The following is a 21205-nucleotide window of genomic DNA, read 5'->3' as shown; positions in this document are numbered from 1 at the left end:
TTTTATTGAAAAAAAAATTTATCAACTTAATGACATCCAAACAAGCACGAAAATTCTTTTTAAAAAGCCTATCCAAATGTGAATAATTTTTATCTATTAAAAAAGATCTTTTTTGAAAAAATGAAAAAAATAAGTACTTTTTTTAGAAGCCAATCCAAACTTCCCTTATTCTGTTAGTTTTTATAATTTTATCAAATTTACAATTAGATTTTTGTATTTTTTTTCAATTGAACTTCTACTTTGCTTTTAATTTTATAGTTAGGTCCTTTTCGTAACAAAAATATTAAAATTAATAAAATATTCTTTTTAAAAAATATGTGATCAAAGATTTAATTAAGTTCTTAATTATGGGTAACTTCAATTTGTGAAAAAATATTCTAACATTTTTTATACCGATAAAAACTTAATTACAAAATTAAAAATAATGTAAAGACTCAATTAAAAGGAAAAAAATATCAGAATTTAATTATAAATTTAGTAAAACTATAAGACCAATAAAGTAATTAAATCCTTTCTAAAATAGCAAAAAGAAGAAGAAACATAACTCTCTAATATTGAATAAAATTAGGGCTATCAAACAGATTAGCTTGGCCCGTTTAGACTTGGACCGCTTAAGATTACTTTATTTATAGGCTATAATTTTCAATCCAGACCGTTTATGGCTAGCTTGACGGATTAAATGGGATGACCCGTTTATTTTTTTATTTTCTTTTTAAAAAAATATTTTAACAAAAAAGATTATCTTTTGACTAAAAATCTTAAACAAACAATATTTTTTCAGTTGATGAGTCGGATTTTCGAATCAAATCGAAAAAAATATTGGCAAAAAATATACAATTTTTTTGAAAATATAAAATGAAATTTAAATGAACCACCTATTTAATCTATGGACTAACCCATTTAATCCGTCATTTTTTAGATTAATCGAATTTAACCAAAAATTTAAACAGACTTAATTTTAGAAATAAAATTAGGTAAATAAGATGGCTCAATAAACATAGCCCATTTTGACAGCTCTAAATAAAATGATCTATTAAATTATAATTACCAATGTTTTATTTAATTTGAGGATCTATTTTTCTTTAAAAGGGACAATTAAAAGGGAGTAATGCAAAAAATGTTTTAAATAAAAAAAAGTGTACACTTGAGATGTATACAAAAAATAGTGGTACAATAAGTATCATTTTTCTACTGTAACCACTTTAAATTTTATTGATTTCCATTACTTTCATAATAGAAATCAATAGTAACTCTAAGGGTTAAGTACGATTTTGGTCCTTAAGAGATAAGTTAAAAAATTTTTTTATCTACAATCTTTTTTTTTATAAAAAATCGTTTCTAAAGTTTAATTTGGTTTTAAAATTGTCCTTACCTTAGAGACCAAAATCGTACGGAGATGACGACGAAAACGGAGGTAAAGGTGGATCGTGGACAGCTTCCTCTTTTTTCCTTTCCTGGAGCAAAAACATTTTTTTTTATTTTATAATTTTTTATTATGGACAATTTAGTCTAAAATTTTAATATTTAAGTAAAAAAGACAATTTTAAAATTTAGTTTTAAATCTTAAAGACGATTTTGTATGAAAAAATGATAAAAATAAAAAAATTTTCGAGCCATATCTTAAGAACCAAAATCATAGTTAACACTAACTATAATTATTAAGAGCATTATACTTAGACATTATCATTTAAAGGGTCTCATTATTATTATATCCCTAATTATTTTTTGCAGAGAATGGTTTGTGCTATTGCTGAACTTGAAAGTGATAGACAATTACTTGTTATGCGAACTACCCCCAACTCTAAAGAACTTACTGTAGGCCTTATGCAAATCTTACCAAAAACTGCTCATTGGTTGATGAGGTATATATATATTGCCAAAATTAAAGTTCTTCATTGATTTAATAATTTTATGATTTTCTATGATCATTAAGGTTAATTAATGTACCTTAGCTTACAGTGACTTAGGTTATGGCGCTTATGGAATAGAAGGGAGTCAAGCTCTCCTTTTTCAACCATTTACAAATGTATACTTTGGGGCTGCTTATATTAGATGGTTATCAAATTTCGAAGATATGTAAGTTCTATATATATATAGACTTCAACTTGCTTTTCATTCAAAACGTGCTCTGAACTTTGCATGTTACCTAATTCATGTCTGAAGGGGTGTTCAGGGTCAAGTTTAAGTAGATTTGGATCCAATTTTAAAAGGTAATTGAGTCTATTTTGATATGACCCGATCCAAAAATTGTAAAATGTATATTTTTATTGTAAAACACAACTTTGAACGAGACCAGATGACTCGAAACATAACTCAAACTCGACCCAAAAATAACACTGATTTAAAATGGCAAATCTGAATCCGGCAAAATATATCTCGAGTCCAAGCCGGATCTTGAACACCAGTGCATGCATGTATATGTTGTGACTTGTGTGCCATCAAGGAGTTTGTGATGAAAATTACTTTTTTCAAAAATTTAAACGGATAAGAAGAGATACATAAATAATTAATTAGTTATATTTTTAACATGTTCCCTCATATATCAACTTCTTTTAAGTCTGCTTGAATTCTTTATATATATTTTTTTATTTATCTTATACTATAATTTTTTTTAAGAGTTAACAAAAATTGAATTTTAGACTTTTAAATCATAAAAATTCTGGTATCATATCATAAAACTATTCTTTTTAAAATTTATACCGATAAAAAGAGACACATAAATAATTATACATTTAACTGTTTTTGCTTACAATAAATGTTTCCTCTGAAATAATTGTTATCTTGCAGAGCAAGAAGTGAAGAGTTTATTGTGAGAGCATATAAAGGTGGTACAAAAAAAGTAACTCACAAATCAACTTTGCAATTTTGGAAAAGCTATCTCTTAGCCAAAGAAAGTTTTCCGTCAAGGTGAACCCTCATCTTGATAGATTATTGAAAATTTGTTGTTCCTTCGAAATTCTCAAACTTTAATATGGTAATTTAGAAACGTTTTACTCTTGTTATTCAGTTCTAATAAGAAAAGAATAATACAATTAAAATCGATTCATAATTAGTCAACAAAACTTTAAATAACACAATGTACAAAATTTGTGATAGACTGATAGTTAATTATTATTGACTAATTTTTCTTATTTCTCCGTATTTATCCTTTATTCTTATGTAAACTTATATAAATGTTAGGATCTATTTGTTATATATAGAAGATAATCTCAAAACTGTTTGCCGTGTGATATGTAGAAAGATTGAGAAGTGTGAGAAGTGAATTGATGAGGAGTGTGAATAGCAATAGATGATGAGGGACTGTTTGAGGTCATGTAAGTGGTGCGGCGACAAATGCTATCTGTTGAGATCAAGAGTTGATTTAGTCTTGAGGGAGGTGAAGGGTGGGAATTGAGATGAGGTTGTGATTGCATTGCTTGAGCTGACTTATGAATAATAGGAATTCTGTAGTGAACTGACCATCCTTGAAAGAGAATTTCTACTCATCAAAAACAACATTACATGTGATAACCACCTTTCCAGTATTGGTAAGGCATTTGTAATCCTTGTGCCAAGTTCCATAACCAAGAAAAACATATGGTGATGATCCGAATTTGAGTTTATGCTTATTGTAGGGTCTAAAGTGAGGACGAAACAAGCACCCAAATACTCTGACTTTTAGACAAACAATTTCTCACTTGGTGACAGATTCTAAAGTGTTGGTGTTGGATGAGTATTAATAAGTTGAGTAGCAGGCATTCCATCCCCAACAAGAAGAGTCAACCCTATTTCTACCACATGTCTATGCTTCCTCTCTGCAATGCCATTTTGTTGAGGGATGTGTGGACATGAGAACCTGTGAATTATGCCTTGCTTCTGTGAAAACTTTAACAATCTATCATACTCAACAGCATTGTCAGACTGAAAAATTCAACCATCTTTTTGAAATTTTGAAATACTGATTTGAGTTGTCTTTTAGACCTCAACAAGTATAGCCAAGTAAATTTGGAATTTGCATCAAAGAAATTAATAAAGTAAAAATTACCAAATTGATCTGAGACTGGGACAGGTTCCCAAATCTCAGTACACTAATTTTAAGGGAGTAGTATATACAGACTTTGAAATTGGAAATGGGAGTTGATGAGTTTTTCCCGAATTACATGTTGTACAAACTAATTTATTCTTAAGAAAAGATAAAGTACAAGACTTCAACACTACATTTACTACTTTATTTGATGCATGACCCAGCCTTGCATGCCAGAAAAGAAATTGATCAATTGTCGTGAGTGCAGTGCTATAAGCACCTGGGTTTATTTTCAAAGGAGTAAAATTAAAAAACTTATACATTCCTTTCTCTACATTTCCTTGAAGAATCAACTCTTTAGTTTTTTGAGATTTCACATAGCATTGGTCAACATGAAACTCAAAATACACACCATTGTCCCAGCATAATGTATGCAAATAAGCAAGTTGTTGGTAATTTTAAGTACATACAGTAACTTAGCCAACAAGAATTGCCTAGAACTTAAATCAGTTTTGAAATATGAGTTTCCAACAGAGTTGATTTGTAACCTGAGCCATTTCCTATAGCAACTTGCTCTGATCCTGGATAGCTTTCTCCTTCTGTCAAGTTCTGAGGATCTAGAGTCATATGATGTGCGGCTCCACTATCTGGGATCCAATTCTGATCGTACATTGTTGCTGGTGTGGCCACCACATTGCTGAGATTTGCCAGAAGAATGGCTTGTGATCCTAAATCACCATACTGTGATCTCTGGCTTGACTCTCCTAACATCAAAATAAATTTGCATTAAATCTGTACCAACACCTGAGAGCTATATGACCAATCTTTCCACAGACTGGACAAATTGACCTGCCTCCACCATCATTGAACTGATAATACTGTTGCCTCTCACCATTAGCGAATCTTTGACCACTATCACTGAATCCTGAATCAATATTGTCATACCTTCCTCCATTTGAAAAGAATTGTCCACCCCTCACTGATCTGCCTCCTCGAAAGCCACCTCTATAATCACTTCTAAAGCTTCTTCTAAAACCTCCTCTACCATTATAAATTATTGGAGTGTTGAGCTAAATTAGCCTGAATTAATGAATCTGGTTGTCTGAACCTTTCAAGCATACTCTCATGTGGAACAAAAAATTCTAACTCTCCAACTGAGAGACTGGTTGGTCTTCACACCACAGCTGTGGTCAGAGGTGCATATTCCTCTATCATTGCATTAATGTGATTACTTTCTCGAATTGTTTCACCTACTGAGGCTAAGGCATCAATCGTTCCTTTTATTGCTAATACATATTCACTTATTGCACTTCCAATTGTTATACTACTTAACTTATTCATCAATTGCATTATTCTAGCTCTAATTTGAGATGAGAAATAATCTTCTAACCTTTTCCACTTTTGATACGCATATACACACCTACCATGCGAGTAGTGAAAGGTTTTGACATGGAGGCTAGTAACAAAGACCATAACAATGCATCTTATCTTTTTCACCTTTGAAACTCTAGGTTTCTTGCTCCAGTTACATCAATTTGCTGTGGCATATCTTTACTAGTAGTGTGATTCAACAAATCATGACCTTCTATTGTTGATTCTTTTTTATCTTTCCATTGGAGAAAGTTGTCATCATCAAGCTTCATATAGATTCATGATGAGTTGAGATTTGGTGCCATAGATGATTGAACTTCAGTTAGATCTGATTGTGAGCTTGCTTCCACTAATACCATGAAAGGTACCAGACTCAGTTAGAGAATGAGGGAAGAAAGGGAGAGGGAGAGAAGAGAGATCGAAGTTGAGACAAAGAAGGAGCCGTATATTATTGCTAAATCTGTGAAATGAATCTTAATTACACTGTTAGTTAAGCTCTTAGCTATATATAGTAACTTCTAACCATAACTAACTAACAGATGCACTCTCTCTTCTAACTAATTTACAACGGCTTAGACTCATCTGCTCCGCGGTGCACATATTCTTATCATGCAAAAGTATCTAAAATTCGATTTTTATTATTAAAAAAATTCAGTATGTAAGATAAGAAAAGGCATATATAAAATTTCTTTCCCAAATAGTTTCACACAAACGCAATCGTCTTTAATAAACTTTAAACAGTAAATTAAAGAATAAGGGAAATATCCTAGATATATTATTTCTTTTTTAGGCTGTAATTTAGGGAAGGATTGAATATAATAGGAGTGGATTAGAATATCTTATTGCCATTTTTTTAAGTTTGTGCAGAAATTCTTTTGATGAAAGAAGATCTGAGTTCAGGAGTGGTCTATCTCAAGCTCATTCTCGTACTGGATCTGTCGGATCTTTTGTACTTTTATCAGATATTTCAAAAGGTAAGTGATCGATTCATCCAAGTGCACCATATATATATACTGTCATTGCTCTTTTTGATAATTTGAATTTCACTTCGCTTATTCTATTATTGTATTGATCTTAGCAGACAATAATACTTTTCCTATTTTTTTTTTACTCCTTGTCCCCCTTCTGTATACCGATGGATGAAATTCTGGAAAAAACGAAATGTTATGTGGGGTTTTAGATTCATCTCTCTCTTCTGCCCTGGTGGTTTTAACCTGCGTCATTTACAAATGGATTGATAAGTTTATTGTTTGGTTAGTTACGTGGCTTTTGTGAGAATGTTGTATCCTCTTTCATACTCTCATAATTTTGTTCCCCTTCAAATATAGAAACAAGTGGTGACACATACTGGGACTCTAGAGTATCTGCAGAAAATATGGAAGATATGTGGAATCATCCTGTTGTCCGAAAAGAGTGGATTAAATCCAAACAGGAACCAGGGAAAGTGCTTATGGCTCGTGATGAAAAGAATAGGCCATATCTTTCTCGAGCCGAATTGAAGGTTTGAATATATAGTTTTTATTTGATGACATAAATTTTCAATATATATAAGTTAAGCTAAAATAATCCGTTTATAAATGAGTCGTACTTTTATTATTAACATGACTCGCCTATTTTTACGAGCAAATAAAGTAGATTCATGGTCTCTCTTTTTTAATTTCTCATAAAATGATGATATTGTCCTTCTTATTTCTTAATAAAAAATACACACTCTCTCCCCAGTCCCCCTCCCTCCTTTTTTTAATTTCTCATAAAAATGATGGTTTTGTCCTTCTTAATAAAAAAACAACCAAATGTTAGTATTTGCGGAGAAATTAAAGAGGCTTACAAAATTAAAGAAAAATTGCCCTAGTGACATGGTCACACATAATGGGTACCAAATCTGTTAATAATTGAATAGAATTTTCTTTACTTTTATAAACTAAAGCCAAAATATTTTCTCTCTTATTTTTCATATAATTAAAGATAGAACAACTCCTTTTTTCATAAGAAAATGTATCTTTGACATAAAATGAATTTGAATATGAATTGGTTCTTTATCATACTATTCTTTTTTTTTTTCCTTGCAGGCAGTTGCAGATATAATTCTATTCAAATACCTTCAAACAAAGAAAATGAAATCTGTGAGTAGACAATTTTACAAGAACGATTTTGATTCGTGCATAAGAATAATAGAAAATTATTATTAGGATATATATATATAACCTGTTGAAAAAGTTGACAACCATTATAACTATATTGAAAACTTTTATTTGGGGAGCTATCTTCTTTTATCATTATAACAGTGACAGTTTCCCCTTCTTCGTCTCTGTCTTGCTGATCATGACAAATAACATTAGAATAATGGCACAGACATGATCAAATGAATTAATGTAGTAAAGATGTAATATGAGAAGGAGATCGTGCTAGAATATTTAACAAGTAAATTATGAATGTTTACCAAGTCTTTGAACTTGTATGCATCACAATATATTAGCATATAGCTCAAAAAATCCTTTTGCTAGTTTAAAATAACTTCTGAAGTTATGGACTAAAATATTATGATCTGAATTAGAGTTAAATAACAAACTTAACTACAATCATCAAAATAACTTCCAAGACACTTTGGATTACAAGACCATTACTAAGGTCTTTAAAAGACTTCAGATTTAGACTAACTCCCCACCAATTTAAAAATTTTAGATATTATTGTCTTAAGTCTTCTTAGATTAAGAAGTGACTTAAATTAAATATTTCACCAACCTATCTAAGAACTTTAAATATTCTCCTGACCTTCTTATACAAGACTCAAATTAGACCAGAGTCTAACTTAAGAATGTTAGATATTATTTCTTTAAAATTTCTCAAGCCAAGTCTTGATGACTCAAATTGGATATTTTACCCATTTAAGAACTTTGGATATTTTCTTACTTGCAAGACTTAGATTAGATCGCAACTTAATCTAAGAATATTAAATATTCTTTTCTTAAAATTTCTCAGGGTAGAGATCACTACCACATTAGGTTACAACGAAAAACCGTTGAGTTCAAATACTCCGTATTATCCAAGGTGTTTAGAAATTCTCAAGTTTAACAACTTAGTTGAGAACCCTTCTTGGTTATGAGATAATTTACAGATTTTACCTAAGAAACCAAACATATCTCAGATATACAAGAGAATTTATTGGGTAATAGGACCAATAGTGTGTGCAGAAATATTGGTGAGTTAATAAAGTCAGCAACTATAGTCTAAAGATGCTTTCTAACCAATGCATGGCTTACACAACTTATCGGAATGTAATCTAGTTGGAGATGTATGCCTAAATTACAAATTATGTTCTCTTGATATTCATAAGTGCGTAACTTATGAGGTGAGAATACGGAGAGGAAGTTTTGAGAGCAGATTCTTCAATATCTTGATCTTCTCAAAATCCTTGTCAACCTAAAGAGACTCCATGACATTTTTATTAAAATAGTCTTCAAGTCACAGAGTATATTTTGGAAACCTTTTCCACCCGTTGTCCTTATATTTTCCTAACAATAAATAAACGGTGATACTTTTGTTTATATCGGCGACTTTGGCCATATATAAAAGTTTGCACAAATAGAGAAAGCATTTGATCTCTAAATAGTTTGTCTTATTTAGCACAGTCACAATTTAAAGGTTGGAGCCAAAACGTGTGTTTTTTTTTTTGGTGACTGACTGACTGCTAAAACGTGTGTTTTATTAATGACTTTTTGAGGTTAGCAATTTGGCACTCTTATTAATTTTACAGATGGGAATAAGATATATGAAGTTTTGAGGTGTACTGTGTTATGTTGCTTCTAAGATAGGTTGACTACTTCGAGAAATTAAATAATCTAAGAACTGGACCGAAGTGGCCAAGGCCAATTAACTTAATCGGGTTAATTGGAAACTAACCACCAGATCAGTTTGCATTGGTTTAGGGTAAAAATTGGATGTTAGTGAACCAATTAAAAAAAAAAAAATAGTTAAACGGACCTTATTTTTAGCGATTAATTAGTTTAAATAAATCACCAAAAATGCACTCGAATTATTTTATGACAAAAATGCTCTTAAATTTTGTTATTGACTAAAATATATTTAAATTATTTAAAACGTGACACAAATGCATACCTATGAACTGAGATGTCATATATTAACCGAAAAAAATAATGTGGCAAACGAAGCTTAATTCTGATGTGGCCAGTGAGATTTTGACATTAGTAAGTAAGTCACATCACACTTTTTTTTGTTAACAGAGAAAGTATTTGATCACGATCGGACATTTTTGGCATGTTTTTAAATTATTTGAAAGTAGTTTTATCGATAACAAAATTCGAAAGTATTTTTGTCAGCATCAAAATAATTCAAATTTATTTTCAGTGGTTTATCTTTAAAATAATAAAATACTAAAATTTCATATTTTTAATTTTATAATTTCCGTTCCTAAATTTTTAAATCTTTAGTTTCACCCATTTTATGATTGGATTGATTTTCTGAATCTTGCTTTTGAGGTAGTCTTATTTACTCAACTTAAATTCTGAAATTATATTCTTATATTTTTTGATATTTAAACTTTTTGAGTTTGAGAAGACACCTAATTTACTTATATTACTTATGGAAATAAATGACGTCGGACGTCATTTGGGTCACCAATCTTAGCGAGGTTAACAACCCCACTATGGTGAAAATAGCCATAAACCCATCTTAGTTGGCTAAGCCAAGGATGCACCTCTTACTCTCAAAGATCCTAGAGGAAAATAAGCACACAACTTATTTCATATTCAAATCAACTTCAATTGTATTTCATAAATAAAAGGTACATGAGACGATGTGAGACTAATACATAACACAAAGTTCACTATTCTAAACAATTTGGGACTTGTATTCCCTTATTATTTGTGTTGTTTTCTAGGTGTTGGTAGTCTGTTTGTTTATTGATTTTTGCTCCACTCTATTGTGTTGAGTTCTTTTATTTCAAAAAAAAATTAACTAATATAATTAACCTACTAATTCTACTTACTTCCGTGTCAATAAATTTAGTTACATATAACACTAGAGCAATCGTTAAATAATATTTTAATAAAATTATTCAATGATATTTAAGTTTGCTATTTATCAAAACTTAATTTGAGATATCTTGAAGTTACGAACGAAAACAAGAATCCATTTGCTACAATGGTTATTATATATGTTTTCTTCATGGGCTTAAATATGTTCTTGGCCACTAACAATAATATTGCATGTTTTGAAAAACTAGGAAAGGAATTTATATTTTTCTTGTGGTACAAGATTTCTAGTGTTCTTCATGTGCGTTGATTTGGTGTAAATGACAACACAATTTTCAATCTTGTTCTTTCAAATTGTCAATTACTGTTAACATTTGAAATGTTGATTCCCTCTCACTGTCTCTAAATATTCTTTGGTTCAAAGACAATACTTTGTGCCATTTCAGAAGTTGTAAGCATGCGTTTTCTACATGGAGTTGGAGAGCGACCAGGAATAATGGGAATTAGCTATTCCACAGCCTACTGGATTTACATGTATGTATTTGATATATCAGTAAAAAAAAATATTCTCGATTGTTGCTAGATATTATTTTAGCCTTAATTATGGTAAAACTTCTTGCTTTCTTAGGCAATTGGGCTATAGGGCTTATAAACTTGAATCCCCTGAAGATTTATACAATCCATTTATTTCCATGTACTTTGGTGCTGCCTATGTGACATGGTTATCCGAATATGAAGAGAGGTATGTTAAATTCAGCTATATACTTGCATATTCTCTTTCAGTTGTATCAACTATGCATAATATTTTTAGTAGTTTAAATAAATTAAAGTATATATACATATACGTTTGGAGAAATCTCCTTATCTCCTTAATATATTAAAACTATATCTTATTCCAAATTATTTATAGTGAGATGTTATTTTTTCATTTATCATCTTTTACCTTAAAATAAAACCTGAAATAATTAATACTTTTCTTATTTCTTATTTATTTATTTACTTACCCAATTAATTTGTTTATATTATTAATTACCTATAATTTCAATTCTTACTATTTTGGGTTTTGATAAACTGATTTTTGCAATAAATCCATAATTATGATTAGTAATTTTGGAAATAGAAGATTGAAAAAAAAATATACCTTCAGTAATAAAATTCATAAATAATTAAATAATTTTTGCTTGACATACTTCAAACCTACTATATATGTATTATTTTATTTGTTTCTAGGATAAATCAAATAAATAAATAAATTGATTGCCATGCAATTAGGGATAGTAAAGCGGGTCAATCCGTTCTACCCCACTCCGTTAAAGTTCGTCACAAAGCAGAGCAGATTAGCTCACTCTGCTAAAGTGATATAGACTGAGTTTGTTATCCCATCCCATCAAAAGGCGAACTAGCTTAGTGGGCTAGCGAGCTTGCCCGCATTCTCTCTCTATTTTTTTTTAAATAATCTGTATTAATATAATAAATATATATCAATAGTAACAACTAAAAACGGGTTCAACAATCAATATAGTCCCGCATTGAAAATCAAAACAGTAGATCAGAGGGTAAGCAAAATAAAAAAAATGGACAATTAGGAACAGATAAGCAATCATAATCCAAAAATTTAGAGACAATCAATACCTATAATAGAATCAAAAGCTCCACAATAGAACTAGCATAGCAACAAAGAACTGGTTTAGTAAAATTTTAATAATAAAAGAAACGAAGCATCAACTGTACGAATCTGGAAAAACTACTGGAGTGAGGGGTTGGCCGGCTAGGCCGTGATTGATGGCTTAGCTGAGACACAAAGAGGTTGTTGGTATGTGTTGATGGCGGAGGAGAGAGCTAACTGCTTTGATTTACAACAGAGGAGGAGGTTGGTTGCTGGGCGTCCAGGGTGGAGGAGGCTCGCCGCCGCTAGTGTTGCTAGACTGCAGTTGGTGCTAACACCACAGCTGATGCTTGTTTGACGTCGCGCGATGAAGAATACACTCGTTTTAGAAGCTTCGAAGATGATGAAGATGATGAAGATAATGAAAGCGTTAGTGCATGGAGCTTCGATGATGAAGTTGACGAAGAGAGAATAAGAGAAAAGGGGACAAGCGGTGTGATTATGATTCTGAATGTTTGATGGGGTGAAAGAAAGGAGAGAATGGTGTTTTAATTTTAGGATTTTTTTTGGTCAAGTGGATTAGACAGTCTTAATCCTAGGCATTATCCATGCGTCACACACACACCCACATAACACATTCACACATACTACATGAATTTATTTTTTTGAGTTCATTTTTTCTCCTGTGGGACTTGAACCCAGGTCTGGTTGTTAAAGGAGGCATATGATATGCAACTCAACTAAGCCTCCAACCATTAGGATTTGACATATTACCAAAATACCTTTTGTTTTTAAAAAATTAAAACCTCATCCAGCTGGCCCAACTTGCTCTGTCCCGCCGGAGCCCACGGGTTCAACAGTGCAGTTAGGCGGGGTTTTTTTTTTGCAGGTTTAAAATTTCATCCTAGCCCGCCATTTTGGTGGATTTGGCAAGCCGGCCCGACAAGTTCGACCTGTTTTTCCAGGATAAATTCTGAGAAGCTGCAACAATTTACTATACGTAAACTCCACGTTAGTAAATCGTTACTAAGTAAATTTAGTATAATGGGCCTACCACCTACCAAATTGTTGTAGGACGATGCAACGATGTACAAGTAATTTGTAAATCGTGTTACCTTACAATAATTTACATGAAAGTAAACTGAGAGAAAAATATAACTAAATTTGTTGTAGCCTCTCACGATTTACTAGGAAGGTGGCTTGCTCACACTAAATTGTTGAAACTCCTGCTATTTATCAAGGATCAGAGCTGGCTTTATCACTCTAAATTATTGCACCCTCTAACAATTTAGTGGGATACTCATAAAACACAATATGTTGCAATGTGTTAGCAGACAATATGGGCTTATAAATGACACACTTAAGTTTGTTCAACGGGAATGTGAGTTGTTTAGTTGCAAATACAATGGCTGAAAGCTAATTTTTAGCCCTTGTACACCATAATCAAAAGATTTAGAAAAAATATGGAGAGGAAATAATTTTACTGATGATAAGGATCCAACTGGTATCTTTATTCGTCCATCAACTAGGTTTACAGAACTGGAAAATAGCATACCACAAAAACTTGTAGTATGTGAAATCTAGATGTAGCCAACTTATTTTACAAGATTCAAAATTCTCTCCTGCAAGATTTTGTGAAATATGATTCTTTTGTGATAGAGAGTGATAATGATTTTCAAGTTAAATTTCATTATTCCATAAAAGTTTTCTAAAGGTAAAAGTCACAAAATTGTATGTCAAGATTGAGGATATGGTAGCCCAACACTGGAGGATCTGCTTCAAATCCTCAATATGGTCTATTGGAAGAGCTTCTAGTTCAATGTCTATGGTTGCGTCGAATGTAGCATTAGTGCATCTCCTTGTTTTGGAGTAGATTTAGTTGTACATTTAGTGAGTTTGCGGTTGCAATGACATCTCCATCTTCCTCCTATGATTAGATCTTCTGTGGATTCCATAGAACCAAATCTAATAGAAGAGGCACTTCAAGAGGATAACCAGGACGAGGTGTCTTCCATGATAGATCATAACAACAAGAGGGCACAAGTTGCATTGCATCTAGCCAGAAGGAATATTTCTCAAGATCCAGAAAATAGTAATACTTGCTACACTTTTCAACTTTGAATCTAGAGGGTCAAGATACAACAAGAATTTCTAGATGTAGAATTAGGATTTAGGCGCAACAATTTGTTTGTCATGAATTACTAGCTACTTATATTTCATTTTTATGATCAAAGAATCACCTTTCGAAAGAGAAAGGGTATCTGGAAAGTTAGAAGTTATAGTGGACCTTACATGTGTTAGGCAACTCAAGTTTCTAGTGATCACAAACAGGGTTAAGTACGATTTTGGTCCCTAAGGTGTAGGACGAAAATTTTTTCATCCCCAACATTTTTCTGCATACAAAATCGTCCTTAAAGTTTAACAAAATTTTAAAAATGTTCTTTGGACCAAAATACCCTTCTCTTCTTCTTATTAATCATATCATCTCTTCCTCTTCTTCACCAGAAGCAAAATCAGCACCCAACCCTTCCCTTCCTACTTGGACCGCCCCTCCTCCCTTCCCCCACCTTCAAAACCCTCTGCCATATTGTCTCCACCACTACCTCTCACTCCATCGAGCAATCTCTCCATGACTCCTCCCTCTCCGTCACTCCCTCCAACGTCGAGCTCCTGGCCTCACAACACCTCGCCCTCGCCGTTGCTTGGCCCTCGCCCTCGTGGCGCCACGACTCACACCCTAATCTCGCCGCGATTCGCCCTTGCCTCATAGCACCTTACCCTCGCTGTTGCTTGGCCCTCACCCTCACCCTCACCCTCGCAGCACAAAGACTCGTGCCCTAATTTTGCCGCGACGCGCCTGGCCGACGCCCTTGTGTTCCTCATCGTTGTTGGGGAGGTGGTGGTGGTGGTCGTGTTCCTCGCGCTGCGCCTCCCTTCCCCTTCCCTCCCCTCCTTCCCTGCCCTCCACCACCCTTTCCCTCCCTTTCCATTTCCCTCCCTTTCTTGTTAATGTTTGTTTTGACGATGGTGATAATTTTCTTGTTTCTTGTTCATGTTTATTTTAGTGATAAATTGCTATTTTGATTTTGATTTATTTAAGGTTGTTGTTGAAGGTTATTTCTTGGTACAAATGGTGATGGCGTGGTAGTGGGTGGGGTGGTGGTGGTGGTGAGAAGCGAGAGAATCGGTATTTTTTTATTTAAAAAGTTAATCTGTTTAAAAGGATGATTTTAAAACTATGTTGAATCTTAATGACGATTTTGTATGTAAAAGAAGGTTAAAAAAAAATTCGGCCTAAACCATAGACACCAAAATCGTACTTAACCCTTACAAACAACTTGGTTACAGTTTGATATGTGCATTGAATTTTTAATCTTTCCAGCATACCACATACTCCAATTTAGCCTTATCTATTGTAACTTAATCTAATCAAAATTATCACTACTATTCTAAAACTATTTCAGAATTAACCTACTTTTAATCTAATTCAAAATCTACCAAATCTATCAAGAATATTTGCACTAACCTCTTCGTTTATATAACCTATAATTTGAGTAATGTCGTTTAATCAGTGCAGACATTCTATTTCATCCATTACGATCACTTTTTCCTCTTTGTTTTTTCTTCCATCAATGCTGTAAGAATGGAGGAAAGAAAGGAAAATTATGATAAATCTTGAGGGAGCAATGATTTTAGGGCCTTTCTTACTAGTAGTGTGGGAGGGGGCAACAATTTACAACACTCGACAACTAAATCACTACAAGGGCAACGAATTAAAACCATGTATGCCCTAGTAAATCGTTGAAAGATGCAACAGTTTATCGTGTAGCCCCTACTAAATCACTGGAGGGTACAGTTAAAATAACTGAACATTATTCTCCCAACTAAATCGTTGGAGCCTACAATAATTTACTTGTCTAACAGCTATTCCTAATAAATTATTGCAAAATATAACGATTTAAATAATATACATTGTATGAAAGAGCCCAGTAGTGGAAATAATACAAAATATCCAATACAAGAACAATATGGAAGCAATCATAACATAATATGGTAGCAACTATGAACAAGCAAATATAGCAAGTAAAATAATAACAAAAACACACTGAGATTTTAACGTGGAAAACTCCCTCAATGTGAGAGGTAAAAATCACGAGTTATCTAGACCAATGAAATAGCTCCACTATAATCAAATGAGGTACAAGAGAGTCTCAAACAAAGCACAAATCGTGCATATAACCAGTCAAAATATCAAAGCACCAAAGCTTACAAATGAGAAGTAAGAAGATAAAAAAATACCCAATAAACAGAGCTGCTACTCGAAGCCTATTTCTCTCTTTGCAAACCTCCAACCAAAATCTTCACTGTTCAGAATGAAGAACAAGATGAGAGAAATCTACGGTCCAAATTTCACATTGATCCAACGGTGAAAGAATGAGAAACTGCTATTCAAAGATTGTTGCTCTGTGTAAAATTGGAAAACCTATTTTCTCTCTTGCGAAGCCAATTTCTCCCACTGCAGACTTTCAATCAATATCTTCACCATCCAAAATGAAGAACAAGATGATAGAAACATGCAATTTAATATCAAGCCGATCCAACGGTGAACGAATGAGAAATTACTATTTGAAATTTACTGTTTTACATAAAAACGAGAATTCTGTTTTTCCTCTTCTATCTCACTTTTATGGCTACACTTTCTCACTCTCAATAACTCCAAAAATCTTATTAGGGTAGAGACACAAGGGTGCAAGAATAAACCTCCAAAAAATTGGACTTGACTCTCACAAAGAAGAGAAAAAGGTCCAACAAATCTCCCCCTTCTCGACTAGGTGGAGGCCCTCGCCATTCCGGTGATCAAACAACATGTTTCAAGCTTATCTCTTGACAATGCTTTTGTCATCATATCAGCACCATTATAATCAGTGTGAACTTTCTCAAGTTCTAATGACTTAGAATTTAACACATCCCGTATCTAGTGATACCTAACATCAATATGTTTAGATCTAGTATGAATAGTAGAATTCTTGGCAAGATGAATAGCACTTTGACTATCACACAACAACACATAACAGTCTTGCTTGAGACCAAGTGCTACAAGAAACTTCTTCATCCACAACAACTCTTTACATGCTTCTCTTGCTGCAATAAACTTTGCCTCTGTGGTAGAAAGTGCAACACAGTTATGTAGCGTTGACTACCATGAAATAGCTCTCCCTGTAAACTTGACCAAATAACCTGAAGTAGACTTTCGAGAATCAATATCTCCTGCCATGTCTGCATCAGTAAAGCCAACTAGAAAAGGTTGCTCACTACCAAAACTCAAACTCAAGTTACTTGTACCTTTGAGATATCTCATAACCCATTTAACAGCATTCCAATGTTCTTTACCCGGATTAGTGAAAAAATGACTCACAATACCAACCGCATGAGCAATGTCTAGTCTAGTACACATCATAGTATACATCAAGCTTCCAACAGCTGAGGTATAAGAAATTTCATCCATTGCTTGTTTCTCCTCATCAGTGGTTGGACACTGCTTGGTGCTCAACTTAAAATAAGGAGCAAAAGAACTAGCAACACATTTGGTATCATTCATGCCAAACCTTTGAAGCACCTTCTTTATGTACTTCTCCTGTGACAAATAAAGCTTTTTGCAATCTCTACAACGAGTAATAGTCATGTCCAAAATCTGTTTGGCAGGACCCAAGTCCTTCATAGCAAAGAACTTACTCAACTATTTCTTCAACTCATTAATCCTCAAATCATTCTTGCCCACAATCAAAATATCATCCACATAAAGCAAAAGAATGAAAAAATCACCATCAGAAAATTTTTGCACAAATACACAATGATCTAAAGTTGTCTTATGATAACCATGCTCCCCATAATAGATTCAAACTTCTTATACCACTGTCTTGGAGCTTGCTTCAACCCATAAAGACTCTTCTTAAGCTTGCACACAAAATCTTCCTTTCCTTTAACAACAGAGCCCTCCAGTTGCTCCATGTAGATTTCTTTGTCTAAATCACCATGAAGAAAAGTTGTCTTCACATCCATGTGCTCAATCTCCATATCAAGAGAAGCTGCTAATTCAAGCACAGCACGAACGGATGACATCCTCACAATAGGAGAAAAAATCTCTTCATAATCAACACCTTTTCTTTGGCTAAAGCCTCTAACAACCAATCTAGCCTTATACCGAGATTTAGAATTGTGTTCTTCATTCTTAATTCTGAATATCCATTTGTTCTTCAAAACTCTCATACCTTTAGGTAGCTTCACCAACTCATAGGTATCATTTTCAAGCAAGGACTTTATTTCTTCTTGCATAGCTTTAAGCCATTGAGCTTTGCTTTCATCTTCAACAATCTCTCCGAAAAATTCAGGTTCTCTCTCATCAATCAACAAAACAAACTCATGTGGTGAATACTTTGACGAAGGCTTCCTCTCTCTAGTAGACCTTCTAAGTGCATTTACAGGAATTTCTAAAGCTGGTTGTTTATCTTGATCATCATCACCAAATTCATCAAGTATTGGATCAACTGTTTCATCTTCACCTGCACTTGTATCATGCTCATTATTTTGAACTTCAACTCTACCATCTTTTACCATAGGCATAAAGGGAGTAATATCCAAGTCAGAAAAATCATCACTAGGTTGAACCATTGGCTTTTCCGCATTATCAACATCCTTCAATGTTTGGTCCTCAATAAAGACAACATCTCTACTCCGAATCACCTTCTTGCTAACAGGATCATAAAACCTGTAACCAAACTCATCCATGTCATAGCCAATAAAGATACACTACATACCTAGTCTTTACATCAAGCTTGAATCTCTCATTTTTGAGAATATGAACAAAAATTTTACATCTAAAGACTCTTAGATGATCATAAGAAACATCTTTACTTTACCATACCTTCTCTAGCACTTCAAATTGTAAGGGAAAACATGGTGTCCGGTTCAAGACATGAACGACAGTGCTCAAAGCTTCACCCCAAAAGGATTTTGCCAATCTAGACTGTGACAATAAGCACCTAACTCTTTCAACCAATGTTCTGTTCATCCTTTCAGCCAAGCCATTCAACCGAGGAGTCTTCGGAGGAGTCTTTGGATGTCTTATACCATGCTCTTTATAATAAGCATCAAATAGACCTGAGTACTCACCACCATTGTCAGTACGAATGTATTTCAATTTCTTCCCTATTTCTCTTTCAATAGAAGCTTGAAATTATTTGAACACATTCAAAACTTGATCTTTGGTCTTCAAAGTATAAACTCATAATTTTCTAGGATGGTCATCAATAAAGGTTACAAAATAGATAGACCCTCCAAGTGTTCTTGTCTTCATCGGTCCATATACATCAGAATGCACCAAGTCAAGTATCTCTAGCTTTCTTGAAGGTGGATGGCTCTTGAAAGAAACCCTGTTTTATTTTCCAGCAAAGCAACCTTGCAACCAGATAAAAGATTCCTCTTGGATAACATATCCATGCATTTTTCACTCATATGACATAATCTCTTATGCCATAAATCAGTTTCATCAACAAACTCAATAGCATTAACATCTTTTACAATATTTGCTTGAGTTAAATAAAGAGTAGAGTGTTGTGTACCTCTAGCAACAACCATGGAACCCTTGGTGAGTTTCCAACTATCACGAGAAAATGAGCTATCCAAGTCTTCATCACACAACTTACCAACAGAAAGTAAGTTCAACCGAATATCTAGAACATGCTTCTCACACTTCAAAGTCAACTTAGTACCATTGGATGTTTCTAAACAAACCTGTCCAACACCGGCACATTTTACAACACCTTGATGAGCCATTATCACCAAAATTACCAAGAGTATAAGACGTAAACAAATTCCTCCTAAATGTAACAAATTCCATCTTTGACTTTCACAAATCATAATTAGAACTATTAAGAGTGATCATCCTATTAGTATTAGTATTAGCTTCCATTGTTCACAGAATCACAAGCCCAGAAAAATACCAACAAGCTCTGATACTATTATGAAAGAGTCCAGCAGCGAAAACAACACAAATATCCAACACAAGAACAATATGGAAACACTCACAATATAATATGGCAGTAACTATGAACAAGCAAATATAGCAAGTAAAACAATAATAAGAACACACCGAGATTTTAACGTGGAAAACCCCCTCAATGTGAGAGGTAAAAACCACGAGTCGTCCATACCAATGAAATAACTCCACTATGATCAAATAAAGTACAAGAGAGTCTCAAATAAAGCACAAATCGTGCATATAACCAGTCAAAACATCAAAGCACCAAAGCTTACAAATGAGAAATAAGAAGATGAAAAATACCCAATAAACAGAACTGCTATTCGAAGCCTATTTCTCTCTCTACAAATCTCCAATCAACATCTTCACCGTTCAGAATGAAGAACAAAATGAGAAGAATCTGGAATCCGAATTTTACATCGATCTAACGGTGAAAGAATGAGAAAATGCTATTCAAAGATTGCTGCTCTGTGTGAAACCGAAAAACCTATTTTCTCTTTTGAGAAGTCAGTTTCTCCCCCTTCAGACTTCCAATCAACATCTTCGCCGTCTAGAATGTAGAACAAGATGAGAAGAACACGCAGTTCACATTTCAAGCCAATCCAACAGTGAACGAATGAGAAATTGCTATTTGAAATTTACTTTTTTGCATAAAAACGGAAATTCTGTTTTCCCTCTTCTTTCTCACTTTTATGGTTTTCTCACTCTCAATAACCCCAAAATCTTATTAGGATAGAGACACAAGATTACAAAAATACACTTCTAAAAAGTTGGACTTGGAAAATAACTTTTTAAATTATTCTTGAAAATTAAATTTAAATAATATTCAAAACAATTCTTTACATATCTAAACATTCCATTATATTCTTGCGATTTTTGTTAGTTTATAGTAGGTAAAAAGAAAGTCCTTTAATATAAAATTGATCAATTTGGTTCTTTTTGGGGATTTATATTTGACATAAAAAAATTTGACACATAAGAATCACCTTGATATGTTAAATGTTCACGGTAACAGATAACTTCGGTGTATCATGTAAGTATTAGAAGAATATTAAGCTGACAATAGTAATAACTTCCCTAAACAAAAATGCATGCTGAAAAGTATTTTTTTAAAAGGAAAAAGAAAAAGGATTGAATGTTGATAATCACTATTTTAATTGTTTGTTTTATTTTCAATTGTATAACCAAGTCAATTC

General features: G+C 33.1%; 1 protein-coding gene across 1 annotated transcript in view; it reads left to right on the top strand.

The window, feature by feature from the left end:
• LOC107611229 overlaps positions 1-11167 on the top strand; it is a 17086-nt gene extending 5919 nt beyond the window's left edge. Inside the window, exons 4-12 of the mRNA XM_016313181.2 lie at positions 1732-1862; positions 1960-2076; positions 2788-2907; positions 6242-6348; positions 6703-6875; positions 7444-7497; positions 10790-10899; positions 10994-11107; positions 11149-11167. Of these exons, the coding sequence (XP_016168667.2) occupies positions 1732-1862; positions 1960-2076; positions 2788-2907; positions 6242-6348; positions 6703-6875; positions 7444-7497; positions 10790-10899; positions 10994-11107; positions 11149-11167 (945 nt within the window). The remainder of the gene's footprint in view (positions 1-1731; positions 1863-1959; positions 2077-2787; positions 2908-6241; positions 6349-6702; positions 6876-7443; positions 7498-10789; positions 10900-10993; positions 11108-11148) is intronic.

Source organism: Arachis ipaensis, chromosome B08, assembly GCF_000816755.2.
Source record: "Arachis ipaensis cultivar K30076 chromosome B08, Araip1.1, whole genome shotgun sequence".
NCBI lineage: Eukaryota > Viridiplantae > Streptophyta > Magnoliopsida > Fabales > Fabaceae > Arachis > Arachis ipaensis.
Note: the sequence above shows the minus strand (reverse complement) of the source record. Positions and strands in the feature narration are given on the sequence as shown.